This window comes from Panulirus ornatus, chromosome 12, assembly GCF_036320965.1.
Source record: "Panulirus ornatus isolate Po-2019 chromosome 12, ASM3632096v1, whole genome shotgun sequence".
Lineage (NCBI taxonomy): Eukaryota > Metazoa > Arthropoda > Malacostraca > Decapoda > Palinuridae > Panulirus > Panulirus ornatus.
This window is the reverse complement of record NC_092235.1, coordinates 24,670,189-24,691,543: the sequence shown is the minus strand read 5'-3', so window position 1 is coordinate 24,691,543 and position 21,355 is coordinate 24,670,189. Positions and strand designations below refer to the sequence as shown.

The window sequence follows — 21,355 nt, the reverse complement described above, 5'->3', positions numbered from 1 at the left end:
CCCTCCCCTTTTAGTCGCCTTCTACGACACGCAGGGAACACGTGGGAAGTATTCTTTCTCCCCTATCCCCAGGGATATATATATATATATATATATATATATATATATATATATATATATATATATATATATATATAGTAGTAAAAGCTTTGCGGAAGATGAAAGCCGGCAAGGCAGCAGGTTTGGATGGTATTGCAGTGGAATTTATTAAAAAAGGGGGTGACTGTATTGTTGACTGGTTGGTAAGGTTATTTAATGTATGTATGACTCATGGTGAGGTGCCTGAGGATTGGCGGAATGCGTGCATAGTGCCATTGTACAAAGCCAAAGGGGATAAGAGTGAGTGCTCAAATTACAGAGGTATAAGTTTGTTGAGTATTCCTGGCAAATTATATGGGAGGGTATTGATTGAGAGGGTGAAGGCATGTACAGAGCATCAGATTGGGGAAGAGCAGTGTGGTTTCAGAAGTGGTAGAGGATGTGTGGATCAGGTGTTTGCTTTGAAGAATGTATGTGAGAAATACTTAGAAAAGCAAATGGATTTGTATGTAGCATTTATGGATCTGGAGAAGGCATATGATAGAGTTGATAGAGATGCTCTGTGGAAGGTATTAAGAATATATGGTGTGGGAGGCAAGTTGTTAGAAGCAGTGAAAAGTTTTTATCGAGGATGTAAGGCATGTGTACGTGTAGGAAGAGAGGAAAGTGATTGGTTCTCAGTGAATGTAGGTTTGCGGCAGGGGTGTGTGATGTCTCCATGGTTGTTTAATTTGTTTATGGATGGGGTTGTTAGGAGGTGAATGCAAGAGTTTTGGAAAGAGGGGCAAGTATGAAGTCTGTTGGGGATGAGAGAGCTTGGGAAGTGAGTCAGTTGTTGTTCGCTGATGATACGTATCAGCGCTGGTGGCTGATTCATGTGAGAAACTGCAGAAGCTGGTGACTGAGTTTGGTAAAGTGTGTGAAAGAAGAAAGTTAAGAGTAAATGTGAATAAGAGCAAGGTTATTAGGTACAGTAGGGTTGAGGGTCAATTCAATTGGGAGGTGAGTTTGAATGGAGAAAAACTGGAGGAAGTGAAGTGTTTTAGATATCTGGGAGTGGATCTGGCAGCGGATGGAACCATGGAAGTGGAAGTGGATCATAGGGTGGGGGAGGGGGCGAAAATTCTGGGAGCCTTGAAGAATGTGTGGAAGTCGAGAACATTATCTCGGAAAGCAAAAATGGGTATGTTTGAAGGAATAGTGGTTCCAACAATGTTGTATGGTTGCGAGGCGTGGACTATGGATAGAGTTGTGCGCAGGACGATGGATGTGCTGGAAATGAGATGTCTGAGGACAATGTGTGGTGTGAGGTGGTTTGATCGAGTAAGTAACGTAAGGGTAAGAGAGATGTGTGGAAATAAAAAGAGCGAGGTTGAGAGAGCAGAAGAGGGTGTTTTGAAATGGTTTGGTCACATGGAGAGAATGAGTGAGGAAAGATTGACCAAGAGGATATATGTGTCGGAGGTGGAGGGAACGAGGAGAAGAGGGAGACCAAATTGGAGGTGGAAAGATGGAGTGAAAAAGATTTTGTGTGATCGGGGCCTGAACATGCAGGAGGGTGAAAGGAGGGCAAGGAATAGAGTGAATTGGAGCGATGTGGTATACCGGGGTTGACGTGCTGTCAGTGGATTGAATCAAGGCATGTGAAGCGTCTGGGGTAAACCATGGAAAGCTGTGTAGGTATGTATATTTGCGTGTGTGGACGTATGTATATACATGTGTATGGGGGTGGGTTGGGCCATTTCTTTCGTCTGTTTCCTTGCGCTACCTCGCAAACGCGGGAGACAGCGGGCAAAAAAAAAAAAAAAAAAAAAAAAAACTTATTTACGATAATATTTTGTATCACCATTGTAAGTTCATACATATGGAATATATCTTGCTTCTCCTTCAATCCTATCACTCAATTTTACCGTCATATGCAGAAAAACATTTTCGTTATATTTTACTCGAGAAAAACCGAAACTTGCAATGCTAATTTCAATAATTCTAATCCCACATAAGGAAACTTCATGATCATTTCAAGCTGGAAATGCACAAAAAATGGTCTAACCTAGACTTTTTTTTTAATGTGAGTTTTCTTTGGATATGCTCATGAAATAAATATACAGTGAAAGTAAAGCATGAAATAAAATATACTTCTTTCTTTTCTCCCTTTCATACTTGTTTACCATTCCCCAAATTAGTACAGTATCATCAAGAACAAAGAAAGCCTAATTCTCTTCCATTCAATCTACTGCTGTCATATGGAATGCACCAAAACCACAGGCCCCTATCCAAAATCAGCCCACCCAAGTCCACTCTGCTGCTCTCCCCAAACCACTTCATGTTTATACACAATAACACACATACAAAACATCTTCAGACAAGAAAAGAAGTCCCTCAGTATCTTGTAAAACAATCAATCTACTCCAACCTAAACTATCCCTCACCTACTAGTCATCCTTTCTTCCATATGCAAAAATATCAAAACTACATACTACACAAAACAAAAAGCATCACAAACACTAACTTTCAACACCTGCAAAACGAAACAAAAACATATCCAATGCAATCCCGTCTCAATATGCTTAGCATCCAATTCTCTGCAACAGCCTATGACCCCTCCCCACCAAACAACTTCTTAACCAACCACTAATCCCCAAAAGACAAATAAACAGCTCACCCAAGCCTCACATATTAGCAACCTACACTAGATGAGATAACCCCCTCTCCATGCAAGGCAACCAATTCTTTGCAAAACCACATGACCTGTAACACATAAACTACTTCATAACCATTACTAATGCCCAAGCAGAAGTAAAAAGCACAAGGAAGGCACACTTAAGGAACCTTATTCAGTGACCTCCCTTTCCCCAGCGAATACAAAATTAACAAAACATATTCAGATTATAATAGGGACTCAACAAGTACTACACAACTGCTCTCTTCCTCAATCTTAGACTATGCTTCACTAGACACACACCCTTCTGAACCTACTCCTGGGCATGTATGAGTTACATTTTCTTGTCTACAATCTGCACACCATCCAAATCACTAGAAATGTCTACTCAAAATATGAACGCACTCTATTTCCAATGTGCAACTTCCACACAAAGACTACTCTCTACTATCCTCCACACACCCAACAAAGATAAACATACTTCACCATACTTATAGACCTGCGGTCCTGACCAATGGACCAGGTTAGCTTTCTGAGCACTGCGAGAGCCCTATTGAAAAGGATCTTGGAGCTTGAAGGTATGGCAAAGCCAGGTAAGGTATAAGCCTCTTCTACAATGCAATGCACACATATGCTCTATAGCTGGGGAGGAATAGGCCATAAATTCAAGTGAAAGCAATCATAAAAAAATCCATACTCACCCGGTTCTCATTCCGGAAGGTGACAAGGAGCTTCCCAGTGGAACCATGGTACATAGATGTGGTGCCATCACGGTTATCATTAAACCGGTATCCAGATGGAGGCATCTGAGTTACCAGTGAGACACAAAACTGTAATAAGTACTCACAGCCATGGAACGTATAACACTGTTCCACCAGTTCCACCTGTGGAAAGGAATACAAAAGCTTGAAACAGCATTTAATGTGGTTCAAATCACTTCGAAAATTCTGATTTCTAAGATGAGAAAGATTACCTATCTTCCTACAAATACTTACGATGAGGTTTAGCTATGAGGCAGACTAAACATATAGCAAGGTTTAATGCTCAAAATGTGGGGGACTTGCAGAAAGTAGAACATGAAATGGACTAACAACAGGTTCTTAAAGTTCTTTCCTCCCAACATGAAATGAAAGAAATAAATGTAAAAGTACAGGATATGCACAAACAAGTGAGCCAACAGATCTTATATGGCAGTGGTTGGGAGGCACAGGAAGCAGGAAGTAAGGGGGATGAGCACCTTGTGATGTAAATTCACTAAATGACAAATCGCTATCCATGGTTACTCTTCACAAAAATAATTACACAGTTATACATATCTACTTATTTTTCACATGAGGAGAAGAAAGAAAGGGGAAGGTAAGGATGATGATCCTTAAACACAAGGAATATTGTGTATTGGAACGATTGGTATACTGGGGTACATATGCTGTCAATGGACTGAACCAGGGCTTGTGAAACGTCTGGGGTAAACTATGGAAAGGTCTGTCAGGCCTGGATGTGGAGAGGGAGCTGTGGTTTCGGTGTTTTAAACATGACAGCTAGAGACTGAGTGTGAATGAATGTGGCCTTTTTTGTCTTTTCCTGGCGCTACCTCGCTGAAGCAGGGAGTCGCGATGCTGTTTCCTGTCAGGTGGAGTAGCACCAGGAATGGAAGCAAGTATGAATATGTACATGTGTATATATGCAAATGTCTGTGTATATTTATGTGTATATGTTGATATGCATATGTGTGTGTATAAGTGTTATGTACATATATGTGTAAATGAGTGGATGGTAAATTCTTTTGTCTGTTTCCTGGCACTGCCTTGATGATGCAGGAAACGGCGATTAAGCACAATAAATAAATACTACATACATTCACATATGTATCTACACTTCTACAATTTGTTCCAGAGAGTGGGGGGTCTCTTGAAAGCAGCTATATTGACCATGGCAACATTAGGAGCCTGACAAGTCAAAATATTGGTGGCAAATTTAAACAAAACTCATTATCTTTTCAGTGTTCATATGGTGATTCCTGAAACCTGCTACAAACGTCTTGATATGATGACTCAGTATTCAAGAGTTACAGTTGCTTTGCTTTTACCTAATGTTTTTCTCCTGAGACACTCATAATGACACAGTGTAGTCAATAAATCATCACATAACTCTCTGGGATCTATGCCATCTGCATATCACAAGATTTGTGATTCTGTATACAACCCATAACCCAGAACCGCTGATGTACCGTATATGTTACAGGACACCTCTGGCAATTGACTGTGAGAGACATATGGTCATGTACTCAAAAATCTAAGGTGCAGTAAAAAGAAAAAATCATAGTATCATCTGAAAGAGCTATTTCTCTGGTCATGAAAATGTATACATCAATATAGCAACAGGTTACCTACATGTGTGGTGTGCTTACCAAATAAATAAATATTCAGGTTGCAACACTCTCAGCAGTGCAAAGCTTCCCTCTTCATAGCATAACATCTCATTATGCAACTATGCTATGATTCTGAATTATAAGTTCCATTCAACTATGCTATGATTCTGAATTATAAGTCCCATTCAACTATGCTTTGATTCTGAACCATAAGTTCCATTAACTAAAACCACCTTTATGCAACATCAATGTAAAGTCTTTGTACATTAAATATACACAGTTTCTTTGCTGCATAAGCAGTGCAAAAATGACGCTATCCTCCACAGCATTCTGATGGTTAGTGACCAAATGAGTTTAAAAAAAAATGGGCAAAAGATGTGGAAAAAACAGGCATGCACGGGTGAAGTCCATGCTGATTCATGGTTAGTAATGCTAAACACTATATACTGGAGGCCTATTTGTTTGTAATAATGTACTTGTACTACATTATGTTTTTTACACTTGCAAAACATTCTCTTCAATCATCTTTCTAATGTTTCATTACCTTTTCCCATGTTAGCAAAGTGGCACCGGGAACAAACGAAGAAAGGCCACATCCACTCATCAACATCTACTGTCATACTTCTTAAATTTATGTAAGATGTCTGCATTAACATCATCTTAAGTAATCCTGTTCCATTCATCCACCACTCCATGTCATCAATGTTTAAAAACTTAACAGCTGTGATTAGGTCACTACTTGTTCTTCTCTATTCAAGGTTTGCAAATTTAACCTTTCTCTATATCTTAGCTCTCTTGCCCTCTATTAACCTTCTCTATCAACCCTTTTATAGATGTGATGACAAAAACTTGAGAAACATATTCTAGTTTTGGCCTTATGAAGGAGTTGCCAAGTCAAAAAAAAAAAAAGGTGGGTTAAGACATGGTAGTATTGCCTGTAGTTGCTTCCTGACAACTACTCCCTCCACCATTTGATGTCCCAAGATTTAAAAATGCACCAGACCATATATGGGACACTCACAGTCAAATGCATGGGAGTTGGCGCTTACCATTTATGGCAAAGCAACAGTCAATGGGTTACTACTAATGTATTTTATAATGATGCCAAAGCAAAATAATTTCAGACTTGTGTCTCACATGCACTGGCAAAACTTGTCTGGATTCATTTCCCTCCTATCAGCAGTGAGACTGTAAACAAAAATGCTTGTTGTCCAACTCATGCACTTGTCATAGTTTGCTCACATTCACCAATTATTTTGGGCATATTTGGAAAAAAAAACAATTTCCATTACTGCCTGCATTCCCTGTGATATGGTAGTAGTTGCTGACTCAAATAATTTACAGGGGTGATGTAGACATACCTATCTCCCAGTAAACTTCACTCCTCAATCCACCCCAATAGCACCTCAAGCCCTTATCACCTTTTTCGGTAAATATCGATTACATTTGTTTGCACTAACTACAATTTGGTTACAGCTACTGAATCAGATAATTCAGGGGATACCATAAACAAGCCTACCTCGCTTCTCTATATCTCCCAGTACACCTCACTTATCTCACTCCAGCCAAGAAGTAGCAAAGCCCCTCAGTACATACTTCAGGGAGTTTTCATTAAATAACCTCTTAATTATGCCATGACAAAGTGTGCCATATTGGTGGTAGGCTGTTTCAGGTATAAACCATTCTTAAGAGTCAGATGGGGAAAACCTTGTCTGAGAATTGAAAACCACCAAACAAAAGTTTCAACTGCTCATAAATTAATAGACTACTATAACAAAAGATATCCAGGAAAATAACTTCAATGTTTAGCAGTGTCTGGTGGGGGTATAAGTATTTCTTGCATTTCACTTAATACACCTCAATGATTTGTCATGTGACCAATCTCTGTTCACACCACTTCTAACAGAAAGCACTTTCAATTCATATATGCATTAACAATTAATCTTTAGTATACAAATACATAAAGAAAGGTAATAAAACTCACAAGAGCTGTACGTGTAGCTGTAGTATTGTTTGCTGTTGGCATTCGAAAAGGCCGTTTACTTGGCCACCAAGTTGGTCTAGGGAGATGTGACCATGGCACAGGACGTTCTTCTCCAAGACTACAACGTACCATAAATGGAACAAACACTTCCAGCTCAGCCTGAAATGAGAAAATTCTCTGTGGTCAAAAAATATACCCACACTTTGAACTGGTATTAAACAAAAAGATTAAAAAACTATATGATGGTATATTCTACACCACAGTAAATGATATCTTGTTTCAATTGTGTTACGTATGTTGAAAGTAGCATTTCATAATAATTACAATTGAAAATAATCAAATGAAAATAAAAAAGCCAAAGTAAACTGTTCATTTTTATAGTCTTCTTAACTTATTAATTAAAGCAAAAAATAACACATGACCCCAATAGTAAAGTTATTCATTTGAGCAAACACAATCCAGTTAAAAACTTCAAGCCAATAAATGATAGAAAGATGAGATTAAATCTAAAGCAATACACTGCTGATGGTCTACTCAGAGACCAAAAATATGTTTTTAGACTATTCAATAAGAAATAAACAATAATAATTAATATAAAAGTAATATTTTTTCACATTTGCCATATCCCATAAAAGCGAAGTAGCACAAAGAAAAATGGAAAATTGGTCTCATTCACTTGCATCCACTTTCTAGCAGTCACATATAATGCAACAAAATCAGAGACTGGTGTTTCCAGGCTAAAAATGTAAGAGGTTGCACCAAAAGTGAAAAGTCACTTTTGGTGAGGCTGTAGTTCAGTCTTGCCATCCTTCCACCTCCTCCTCATTGTTACCTTTTTCTTTGTTACCTCCATTTCTACTTACATTCCCTTTTAATCATAATTTCCATATGTCCAAAGCATTTCAGCACACCTCTTCAGCTCTCTCATAAATACTCACTCACAAAGGCTTAACCTCTAAAACCCTCATGCTCTACAATGGAGTCCCCATGATACAGTTCTTTTTCCAACTTTCTTCAATCTTTTCCTACTTAAAACTTACCAGAACAGCTCTCTCTTTTCTTTCACTAACAACTTTTAGTTCCTAATCCTTCCAATCACTACCAATTCTGACTTGAGCCATTCCTCCACTCAATATCCTTTCTCATCTGTCCACAACCCACCTTCCAAATACCAAACACCTATCTCACGTATGTAAGCATTACTTCCCTGAATAGCTCCCATTCCTTACCCACACCCACAGTTCCATTTACTCCCACCTTTTGCCATTCTTTACCTATCTCTCCAGGTTTCTACTCACATAATCTAATTTCCAAGCTTCTCACTTTCACCACCCTCTTCCCACCTACGTCATCTCTTTTCCAAAAGGTTCCACAAACTTTCACGCTGATCTCAACCAAAGTGATCTAACATCTCATCAGCTGACCCTCTCAGCACAGATACATCCTAGTTTCTTTTCAATGGCTATCGATTAAAACAATACTCAATACTGTTCGTTTAACTTTATTCATCCACCTATACTTGTGAATGTCCCTTTTATTACACCAGGTATTCCAAATCATCAATCTTGTTTCTGTACACAATTCCACAAGCTGTTCACAACACCACTAAGTACCCTATTCCGTCCAATCATACCCTCAATTTCCACATCACCCATTTTTGCATTTAAATCACATATATATAGCCAATCCCTCACATGAAAACTGCTGATACACTTACCCATCTCCTCTAATATTCACCTCTTTGTCACTCCTCTCTATACCAGGTGCATAAACATAATCTCCTACCTCTCATATTAACTGTACTAGAATTTGGAATAGTTCAACCCTTCATATAATCATTCTTTTTCCTTACTCTTTTCTTTTCTGTATCTCCCCCCATATTTTCAATATTTTTTGTATCCTTGGTGTTCCTCTAGTCTCCACTGGAACAAATCATATTTGCCTCCACTTCTAGCTTGTCAGTAATCCATAATGTCCTTTTTCTATCACTACTGAAATTACAATCAATCCTACTCTCTTTCTACAACTGCTCAAGCAATAATCTCTCTTTTATTTATAATCATGGCACTCTAAATCAGCTAAAAATATCAAAACTCTTCTGTCATGATGCATCCCTTTCTTTTATTCTCCTCCAATTATTCTCTTTTTTTAATAATCTCCTATGCATTATACAAAGTTCTTTCAGATATCTTAACGAGTACAGTAAAAGCTTCTTCCATAGTGATTTGCATTTGCTTATGGATGTTCTTCCTATAATAATACAAATATCTATGTCCTTAACTGGTATCTACTAGGTTAAAGCAACCAAACACTATCCTTTCTACATATCAGATATGGCACATCTCACATGCATCCCCAACTTATCCCTTTCACATATATAACTGTCCTTCTGCATCACCTTAGGCCTCATGTACCGAAACATAATACTTATTCACATTTTCCTATTTATGTCCATAAAAACAGCATTAAAATCATCAATCTATGAAAAATTTTAAGATTAATATCATTCTCCCTTAAGATTGCTCATTCCTAAGCCTATTCAACTATCCTCTTACCAACAGCCTGCACTTTAATTATAAACCTTATAGCTGTTCTAATCATGTTTCATCAGCATACACTTAAAAGTGTGCTAGCATATTCCCAGCATCCTTTCCATAGCTGCATGACTATCCTTACCTTTGAAGGTCTTTTCTCTATACTGTACTGTAATATAGTTGTCTCTCAGCCTTCATCTTTCATTCTCTAACCAACACCCCTTCCTCTGAGAAAGGCCTCACTTCTCTTTTCAAAATAATGTACTGAACAGGCTCTAAACCAGGCATCACACTCACCACACTCATTTCATAAAGGGATGAAGGGCTACCCCGGGAAAAAAGGAGGGGGAGGTTGGAAACCATCACCCCAGAGCCCGACTCCACAAAGTCCTGGTCGTCGGATTCCATTTCTAACAACTTCAGGCTGGGCTATGAGGAGACAACAACCCAATTTTCCAAGACCATGAGGTCGGGGTATGTGTCTGTCTCTTTCTTTGTGGTTATGAGTGAAGGCCTCCATTAGGCAACCAAGCTGGAAAGGTCTTCCATGCTCTAATGGCCTGTAAGAACACAAGGATAGTCTAGTTAGCAAATTCATAGGAAAACAGAATCCTATAGATACCTATGCTATTACAAATAATAACAATAACAAAAGGTTTGACAAAATCAATTTGGTCATTCTAAACTTCAACCATATGCAAGATCATCTAGTAAATACCCTTAAAATATATATAATTCTAGTCTTGGGACAGTCCTTTACCCTACAACTCAGTCTGCAATCAACCTTACTAAGTAGGGCCAGGTTTACCAAATGATCTGTCGTTGCAAGTCTTAAATTTAGTAATATAATGCTTTGCAACCTGGATGGCCAGACAAACAAACAGGAAGAGTCTTGCTTCATTTTGAAGCATTCCAGTGGCCTACCCACAATGTTCTAAATATCTACTATCATGTTTTAACAGATATAGGCCCCTGACTTTGAGCTCTTTACCCTAAAGGACTAAAAGCTTCTCAGTGAATTCAATCTGCACATTCTTCCTACTCTGTTACTTCAGCAAGAGATCAACTGAAGTGTGCAGGTTGGGGACAATAACTTCATGTATATTTCATGTCTATACAGTATCATATTGTATCTCATGCCCATACTTTACCAAGTGTAATTTTACAAATTTTTATCTATCTAATATGTCCAGCTAAAAGATTGTGAGTAATACATGACCTTTTCGGCCATTTGTAGCCCAATAATCTCTCCAGATTAATAAAATGATGTAAAAAAGAAAGCAAAGTTTAACAGCTATATATATAAAAAGCAAAACAAGACGCAATACTTACTCTGTACAATGCCCTTATCAGACACAATATGAAGATATTGCCCCTTTCTGGTCATCAAACTTTGTCGAAGAGAAAAATAATAATACACAGCCTACTAACTAATCTACTTCTATAAACGTTTTGTAGAAGACTCAGAGCTCTAAAGTCATTTCTCCTAGAAGGGCAAACTATGAGGTCTTCTGAATTTTCAAAATGCTTAATTCCAAAATGTAATTCAACATAATTCATCATATCAAATAGAGGATGATGACCAGAAAGAGAAGCATGAAGCTAAAGAAGGAATGTAATATATATGTGTGGGCAAATTTCTTTCTAACCATTTGGTTATATATCATCAGAATAAATTACAGTGCCATCAAATAGTACAAAGGCAAGCACCAAAACATTTATGACACATTACAGGGAGTCTCTGCAGAATGATAGTTCAATGAGTGAAGTTTTGTGATATCTATCACAGAATCAGTATAGAAATTTGTAGAACACAAAGTTTTCATAATAGCAACAAAGAAAATTTGTATTTTTTCTTAATATTCTCTTCAACTGATAATGAAATATTTAAGTACTGTAAGGCTTTTCAGTTATAATGCTTCCATAATGATATCAAAGCAAATAACATTAGATTCTTAAAGTATGCCAGCCACTGATGGTCACCATTATATGGAACACCAAAGTCCCATAGTCTTATTATGCTATAAAGGTGAGAGTATCAAAACAGTTGCTAAAAAACATCAAAATGATAAATTTTACATACTGGATAAACTTACTTTAGAAAGTTTGACAAATTGTTCACACCACCCCTAATTCCTCTACACTAACACCTGTCTCAATCCCTAATCACCAGCATTCTCAATATTGTCTGACTTACCAGTGAAACAGCAACAAATGCTGAATTAGTCTAATGTACAACACAACAGAGCGTGGTATATTGACAGTGGTCTGTTTCAAGTATAGGCCATATATTGAAAGAGTTTGGAAGAATGGTGAAAGGTGGGAGTAAAAGAATTTGGGGGAACAGGTGAAGAATGTAAGGTATGTATGAAAGCACTGGCTATATGTACTGTAAACTGTGTGGTATGTGGAAAGTGGGATGTAAACATTTGATAAGGGTAGTGAGTGATAGAATGACAGTCAGATAGCCAGGAAAAAAGAAAGCTGAGGTGTTAAGTGATTTTTGCAAGGAAGGAGTGTGAGTGACTGGGAGATGTACAAAAGAGAGCAGTAGGAGGTCTTAAGGAAGGCACAGAGGCTGAAAAGGCAGGGCAAATGAGTAATGGGGTAAAAAATACTGGCATTTGGAAGGAGGGAACAGATCACGAACAAAACAAAAGGGAGAATCAGTATGAGGAGAAGACAGGGTAGCTGAGTAGTGTTAATAGGCAGAGAAGAGGTAAGAGATAAGTGCATGCTATGAAGGAATCCAAAATGTCTTAGATGATATTGTGACAGACAAGCGTCTGAGACATGGAGGTATGCGTAGTAAGTCACAGAAAATGTCTTCATAAAAACAAAAAGCCTTGCATACGATGGCATGACAGCACGCAGTGGAGAGCTAAATGAGTTTATCAGATAAGGAAGGAAAATCTCTTACTCTGTTTCCTCTAAAAAGAAGTGAAGTAGAACTAAAAAACATCAGTGAGAATGAAGACATGCTTGTGAAAATGTTGAGTATAAAAATGAGAGAGGGGGGGGGAAGGAACTGTCAAGCGACCGGATAATAATGAGTTGTAAAACTCATACCAGTATGGGCACTTAGAAAAGGACTGGTGAGAAAAGGAAAGAAAATGCAATATCAGTAGGGTACAGGAAGGAAGACTGAAAAAGAAGATAAAGAAACAGATGGCAGGGACATCAACGAGCATGTGGAAATGATGTGCAAAGACTGGTATACAAAGGCAGATTCAAGATCCCTGGGTCTAAATTGGTGGATGTAGCAGGTTACCCAATTAAAGACACTATTCCACTCCTAACACACTGGCAGTATTCTCAACATTACACCCAAATAAGGTAACAAAAGTCTGGCTAAATTGATTTGAATTAGGGCCTACAAATGAAAAACAATAGTAAAATTGAAAAACCTTCAAGGTATTACAGGGTTGTTACAAAAAGCTGTAAGTTTTCTGAACTCAACCTAAAGAAAGGAGAACGTAAATAAATGTAAATAAAAATAGCCTACCCAAAAAGTTTCTATATTACTGCAATAAGTGCTCAAATTTGTAATATACAGGGAGCTGATAATAACAAAGTATTCTATTTTAAACAGCTAAATGACAACAAAGTCCTAGGCAGTTTGACATATCAATTTTCAAAAATGTCAAAACCAGACCTATTTTATTTGCTCTGTGCCACAATACTGGCTCTCTGTTCCTGGAAACTTGGAGCTTATATGCCCCTGCCATTATATAGACCACTAAATACTCAGTAAGCCTCAGCATGACATGATTGATTTGTGGCTATAAGCAACTCAAGGACAGGCTGCTGTCATGACTGTTTATTTCCTTGTATGTCTAAGCTTTCCTACTCTTTCTCATTTCATGTCTTTCCTACCAACTGTGACTACTTCTTTAAAACTCTTTGATTAAGCTTATCCCCTTAATTCTCTTATATTCAGCCCTGTGTCATGTTTCAGAGGACTTCTATCAATGACTGATGCATTTTACATAAAAGATTTCAATGTGCATCATTATATCAAATTTCAAATAACTACTAAGAAATCATTAAAACAAAAACATAAAATGCCACATAGGGCATGAGTGAGGAAAGGCTCAACAACTTATAAAGACAAATCAGTTTGGTGCAAATGTGAAATGCCCCTGAAATGTGAATAATGTGAATAAAGCAATCTCTGAAAGCAGTATACTATAAACCTGTGGAAAGTGAATATTTGCCCACTTCATATTTCTTCTAGGCTAGCATACAGTATTCAAAGCACTCCACCTTTTACTTCTTATAGGGAAACAATAAACATAAACAAAACCACCCAGGTATTCACACACCACTTATGTAAAATGTAGTTATCATGCCTTCTGAATATTACTCAGGCACAAAAACAAAAACCTTTTTAAAGATACTCATGTAACCAGTGTTAATCATGTCAACAAAACTTTAGTGAGGTTATGTTATATGTATGAGTTTCATAGTTAAAAACAAGTCAAATTCTATCCTATCAACAAATACTGACATAACATGACCATGGTTATGATTCACCTCGCTTTATATCACGATGTACAATGAGTTTGTTTCATGATCCTTACAAGTGACCGAGTAAACATGAAACATTTTAAAGACTTGCACTTAAAAGGGCGTGGGTTGACAACTAGCAAAATTGGAAAATGGTAAAACACTCTCAAGCCTTTGTGTAGCTACACTTCATACTTAATACCTATATCGAAGTTACAATGACCTACGAAATGTAATACTATTCATTCGTACCCGTGCAAGAACACAATCCCTTTAGCCATCAACAGTTAGGAGGTTTTAAACGTAACAATAACACACTAATCCCAAGCCTATAGCTAACCAATCTAATACGCACATGCTTTTGCAAATAAGAAAGCATGTCATGATTCATATCCCTGGATTGTGTAATTCCACTATTCAAATATCAGCCTACAGCACCCTCTCACGAAAATCTGCTTTCCAATCAAGCCAATTAGCTTGTAAATGCTTTAAAATGTTGGTAAAACACACGTACTTCTAACTGTGCCATCCCAAATCAAGGAACATGCATAAGCTGTTCATAAGTTGAAGTATTTCAATCAAAGGAGAGCAAATAGTAGTATTGTTACTTTACAGGTCCTGATAGACCTATGTTGATCGGATATTTCACTAATATTCAACTTTTCCATTTTGTTTCCTTACTATTCTTCCCAATGAGATCTTAGTAAACCAATGAATCTGTCAAACTCTTTACTTTGCGGGGGTTTAAATGTTTCCGCGTCTGAACTATCACGTTTATTTTTGACAGTTGACAAAAGTCACGTCGTGTGTCGGTGCGGCGGAGTGAGTTTTGCCGCTCTGGCCGACTTCGCTTGCTCGTTCAGCCAACCCAAACATTTCCCTCAATCATTCCTGCTCACTCGCCCACTTCTACCCACCATAAATAATACACAACGTACCTCTTACCTTAAATAAACGACAGTATCCTTTTGAGAGAGGACTGAAGTCTACGAGAGTTAAAAATCACGATATTTTACACACATACGAAAGTAAACATGTCCTCCCGCCGAGCAAAACAATGACCAGCGCATAGATGGCACCACCAGTCGGAGGCATCGCGCGCGCGCTAAATTTAAATGTGACCTTTCTTCTACCTCCCATACATCAAGACCTGTTGCTTTATAACCATGAACGTACGACTAACATCTTAATGATACTTGTAATTCATTAAATATTAACAATAAGCACTCATTACATGTCGATAATGGTACGTGTACCTATTCTTAATCGTTAATGTGAAGAACGTCACAGGTCACGGAGCAGTGCACTGTACAGAAAGTAATTTTGAGGGGCATCTTGTTTAACTTACAGTAAGGATTCTAGTTTAATAGTGCTTAGCTTTTGATGGCCATAAAGTTCAACAACATACATACACACATGAACAAATGACCTATGCCCTCAATGAAACAATAAGTAAATTGTATCACAGAGCTCATTACGCTGCACTGAGTACAGACTCGGTTACAATTTACCTTAACTTGTCAAATGCATTCTAGACGTTATGTGAGGATGAATGTAATTTTACCTTAATCCCAGGATTAACCTTAACTCGTTTTAACCCTAAGAATAGCCTTAACTCGTTTTACATTCTCATACCAATCAAAATGAAAGGTAAACTATCTATCTTCACAAATGAAGTGTGACGTAACTCTTTAATCATAAAAAATCTAATCATTCATTGTAGGAACAGGACCTAAAAGACTGTACAATATAATAAAAGTGAGAATCTATATTTGTATATCCCTGATCCACCCCACTAATACGGAAACGGAGTAATGATAACAGGTAAGTAAAGAGAATCTATATATTTTGCAGTGATGTGGTGGTCCACTGACTTAGACTTCCCATCTCGTAGACCAATATGATGTGTGGAATAATCTCGTAGCCATAATCAAATGTTGCCAGTTGTGTGTTTCCACCCACAACTGCCAACTCAGTACCTCACCTGCTGACTTCATGACTTGCGAAGCGTCGAGGCATTAAAGCGGTCTTATTCAGCAGGATGCTTACACGGACGTACATAAATGTACTCGTCGGCAGGACACACACACACACACACACACACACATCAAACATATAAAACGCGTTTGTTTGCAGTTACGTGCACGCATACCCACAGACAATACATTATTTTCAGAATCAATATATAGTTGTCATGTGTAATGCATTCAACCATCAACTGCAGTTTCTCAGTCGAATAAATCACCAGTAAACAACTGACTCACTTTCCAGGCCCTGTCATCCACTGAAGACTTCATTTTCGTCCCTCTCCCTATGACTCTCACATTCACCTTCCTCATCCATCCCCGCCATCCACAAACAAATGAATCAACCGTCACGCATCCCTGCCGCAAAGCAACTCTACTTCGAACCACTCTCCCTCCTCTCTTCCTACTCGTACTCGTTTTCTTAATTTTCCAAAAGAAGGAAAAGAGAAGGCGGCCAAGTGAGGATATTCCCTCTAGGGCTCAGTCCTCTGTTCTTAACGCTACGTCGCTAACGCGGGAAATGGCGAATATGTATGAAAAAAAATAGTGAAATATATATATATATATATATATATATATATATATATATATATATATATATATATATATATATATATATATATATATAATCGTTTCACCAGTATGCGTCCGGGATCGAACCCGGTCCCATATGACTAAGACCAATACGATACGATTGGCTCAAGAGTTACCACATCTCAGACCACGTGATGTGACGCTCTTAGTCATAGGGTACAAGTCATTTGATACAGGGTTGGAACCCTTGGCACATACTACTGGTACTGGTGAAATGATGTCAACTGTACTTATACATGAGTACATATTTTGAATTTGATTGGTGGAACGATTTACAAAGATTCCTCGTGTTATTTTATATATATATATATATATATATATATATATATATATATATATATATATATATATATATATATATATATATATATATCAAACACTGTGGCAGAGTAACACAAACGAACGAAACGGAACAACGATACGAATTTCTACGTACGAGAAGCTTTGCTCGAATTTCCTCTATACAATGAAAATACAAAATTTGGAAGATATAGCAATCATATTCGATACATGTATCTGGTGTGTAAATTCCTTGAGTTCGATGACTTAATCTCTCAAGTACGATGACTTTATCTCGCTACGATCACAGGTATCGTACATAGAGGGTTAAATCTTCGTACCAAAACGTTTTCCTACATCATACTCAAGTGTAATAGACATACTCAAGTAACGTCTACGTATGTACTCAAGGTTAACGTTACGTTGTTGATTATCGGATTTACACAGGACAAGGTGATGACATCCATCATTTTTTCGTTTCTAACACCTCCGCTTTCCACACATAATAAATGTCAAATTCCAATAACGGGTGCAAGATCAATTTGTTCCTACACACTTCTCTGAAGAGAGCGCCACACCTCATCTTTAATATTTCAGACGAAAAGTGGTATTACATGCCCCTTATCCCAGCACATTATTTCTTTTTCATGCTTTTGCGTGCCCATTACTCATTCCTGGGGCCGATCGACACCCAAGCTGACAAGCAGGTATATATATATATATATATATATATATATATATATATATATATATATATATATATATATATATATCAATCGTGATATCTTTTTATCCTACATGAAAATGTTCAGAGCTTCGGTTACAAAACTCTACGGTAATCAACATGATCACTTCACTTTAAGAAAGACGAGTTATCATACCTTAAGATGGCTTCACTCTAACCCTACAGCCCAGGCTGGGACCAAGCTACATTCGCCTGCCCATGAGGAAGAAAGATTACTGCCTAGGTATGTGTACATAACCTCCTTGTCGCCAAAGTCGACCAAGAGGGGTTGGGGGCACGTGGCTGGAAATCCTCCCCTCCTGTGTTAGTTTCCAAAAGAAAGAACAGAGGAAGAAATCAGGCGTGGAATTCCTCGTCTGATGTTCAGTCATCTGTTCCTGACGCTATCTCGCTCACACATGAGATACCGAACACGCGAGAATATATATATATATATATATATATATATATATATATATATATATATATATATATATATATATATATATATATATATATATATATATATATATGACAGCTAGAGATTGAGTGTGAACAAATGTGTCCTTTGTTGTCTTTTCCTAGCGCTACCTCGCGCGCGTGCTGGGGGAGGAGGGGTGTCATTTTATGTGTGGCGGGGCGGCGACGGGAATGAATAAAGGGAGCAAGTATGAATTATGTGCATATGTATATATGTATATGTCTGTGTATGTATATATGAATACGTTGAAATGTATAGGTATGTATATGTGCGTGTGTGGACGTGTGTGGATGTGTATGTGGGTGGGTCGGGCCATTCCTTGTGCTACCACGCTAACGCGGGAGACAGCGACAAAGTATAATAAAAAGATAATATGTATAAAGATAATATATATATATATATATATATATATATATATATATATATATATATATATATATATATATATTCCTATGAGTCCACGGGGATAATGAAACACGATAAGTTCCAAAGTGCACTTTCGTGTAATACTCACATCATCAGGGGAGATGCAAGAAAGAAACATAAGTCAGTTGATATACAACAAAGAGACATAGGTAGGACGCCATTTGGTAAACAACCTGATGTGATTATTACACAAAAGTGCACTTATGAACTTACCGTGTTTCATTTTCCCTGTGGACTCAAAGGAACATACTTCATCACGCGCAAAATTGTGAAATGGCGGGAAATGGCGAATAGTTTAAAAAAAGAAAGAAAAGATATATATATATATATATATATATATATATATATATATATATATATATATATATATATTATCCCTGGGGATAGGGGATTAAGAATACTTCCCACGTATTCCCTGCGTGTCGTAGAAGGCGACTAAAAGGGGAGGGAGCGGGGGGCTGGAAATCCTCCCCTCTCGTTTTTTTTTTTTTTTTTAATTTTCCAAAAGAAGGAACAGAGGGGGCCAGGTGAGGATATTCCAAAGAAGGTCCACTCCTCTGTTCTTAACGCTACCTCGCTAACGCGGGAAATGGCGAATAGTTTAAAGGAAAGATATATATATATATATATATATATATATATATATATATATATATATATATATATATATATATATATATATATATATATATATATATATATATTGCAGACACTTCTATACATGTAGAACGTATGTTCTATATTTTTGTGCAATAAACAGATGGTAAAGGTTAGGACACTTAAGCATGAGAGTACAACCCTTAAATATGGTTAAATGACCTGACCTCTGATAAGACCCTTACAGGTCAAGTTTAAAGGACAGGCCATCATACTCAACAGAGTCGTGCCGCCGTGTCGTACCTTCGGACTTAAGTAACATATATGGTCGTGCTCAAGGGTCATACCATCGTGCTCGAGGTTCGTTCAAGTCATACTCAAGGTTCATACCATCGTGCTCGAGGTTCGTTCAAGTCATACTCAAGGTTCATACCATCGTGCTTAAGCTGTCGAAATTTTGCTTGATTGTCTTCTATAAAGAGATCTCGTTTATTAGAGTTGCCTGGTGCGTCTCCTGACCGAATTCATCTGGGATAAGCGTCCAAAATATCATGGTAAAACCACATTTTACTAATGCGGGAATAAAATATCATATTCAACCAATCAGACTATCGAGTTTCTAGTTAGCTGAGGATATTACGTCACCTCCAGCCAATGACAGAGAAATAAAACAGTGACGTAATGAGTTCCTTAATATCGTCCAGTTATAGATTCGTAAAGTCTTACGTGAACCCAACTAATTTCTCCATTTAGGCTGAGAGTTGAAAGACGCAAGATATAGGATAAGACTATATTCCCAAGACCTTTCTCTGTGTACCACCTGCAAGGGTACCTTCTACACCAGTTCGACACCCCTGACTAATGCAACAATATCCTCATCGTCCTTTGACATTTTCTTTTTCGAGATGAATAAGCAAGTCGGTCCCATGAGAACGGGCGGTCCCTGCATTTTGCCAGCCTGCGTGGCTAGGCTTTGGGGAACCAGCAGATCCTGCAAAATTGATTTCCTCAAAATGCGCATGGCTACGTATCCCCTAAATCCTCTTAACGCAAATGAAAATGGAATTGATTATAACAAAATGTTGTGATGGAACTGACAACAATATGAATGGAATGAGTGACATATTGGGAACGGAGTTCATAGTAGAAAGTGGGAATAGAACTGATGATAACAGAAATTGGAAACAAAGGTCATCATAAAAGAAAATGGGAAAGGAGTTGATAACAGACTGTGGATTTGTAATAGAACCATCAACTTGATCAAACTCTTGTCTCATCCATTCATTCACCAGCCTGGGGCAATACACAATATTTATATGTTTATTGACAGCAGATACAGAGAGAAGAAGAGAGGAACCCACAGAGAAAACCACAAGTACAGCACTACTTCATCACTACACCCCAGTAGTCTACAGTCAATATATATATATATATATATATATACATATATATATATATATATATATATATATATATATATATATATATATATATATATGAATGATACGTCTTTTATTTCTTTCTTGTATCTCCCATGACGATGTGATCATTACACGAAAGTGCACTTGGGAATTTATTATATTTCATTTTCTTTATTTTCATTTGTGTGTGTATATATATATATATATATATATATATATATATATATATATATATATATATATATATATATATATACATATATATATATATATATATATATATATATATATATATATATATATATATATATATACATTATCTCGGAAAGCAAAAATGGGTATGTTTGAAGGAATAGTGGTTCCAACAATGTTGTATGGTTGCGAGGCGTGGGCTATGGATAGAGTTGTGCGCAGGAGGATGGATGTGCTGGAAATGAGATGTTTGAGGACAATGTGTGGTGTGAGGTGGTTTGATCGAGTGAGTAACGTAAGGGTAAGAGAGATGTGTGGAAATAAAAAGAGCGTGGTTGAGAGAGCAGAAGAGGGTGTTTTGAAGTGGTTTGGGCACATGGAGAGAATGAGTGAGGAAAGATTGACCAAGAGGATATATGTGTCGGAGGTGGAGGGAACGAGGAGAAGAGGGAGACCAAATTGGAGGTGGAAAGATGGAGTGAAAAAGATTTTGTGTGATCGGGGCCTGAACATGCAGGAAG

At 37.5% G+C, this 21,355-nt stretch overlaps 1 protein-coding gene across 2 annotated transcripts in view; it reads right to left on the bottom strand.

Annotated features, from left to right (window-relative positions):
- LOC139751882 (uncharacterized) overlaps positions 1 to 15,170 on the bottom strand; it is a 91,433-nt gene extending 76,263 nt beyond the window's left edge. The window contains exons 1-4 of one of the 2 annotated variants that reach the window (XM_071667536.1): positions 15,039 to 15,170; positions 9,882 to 10,144; positions 7,051 to 7,209; positions 3,400 to 3,582 (exon numbers count right to left, since the gene is read on the bottom strand). In XM_071667536.1, coding sequence (XP_071523637.1) covers positions 3,400 to 3,582; positions 7,051 to 7,209; positions 9,882 to 9,992 — 453 coding nt within the window. In that variant the 5' untranslated portion in view covers positions 9,993 to 10,144; positions 15,039 to 15,170. Of the gene's footprint in view, positions 1 to 3,399; positions 3,583 to 7,050; positions 7,210 to 9,881; positions 10,145 to 15,031 lie in introns of both variants that reach the window. The other variant, XM_071667537.1, reaches the window with a different exon arrangement.
- Positions 15,171 to 21,355: the final 6,185 nt, after the last annotated feature.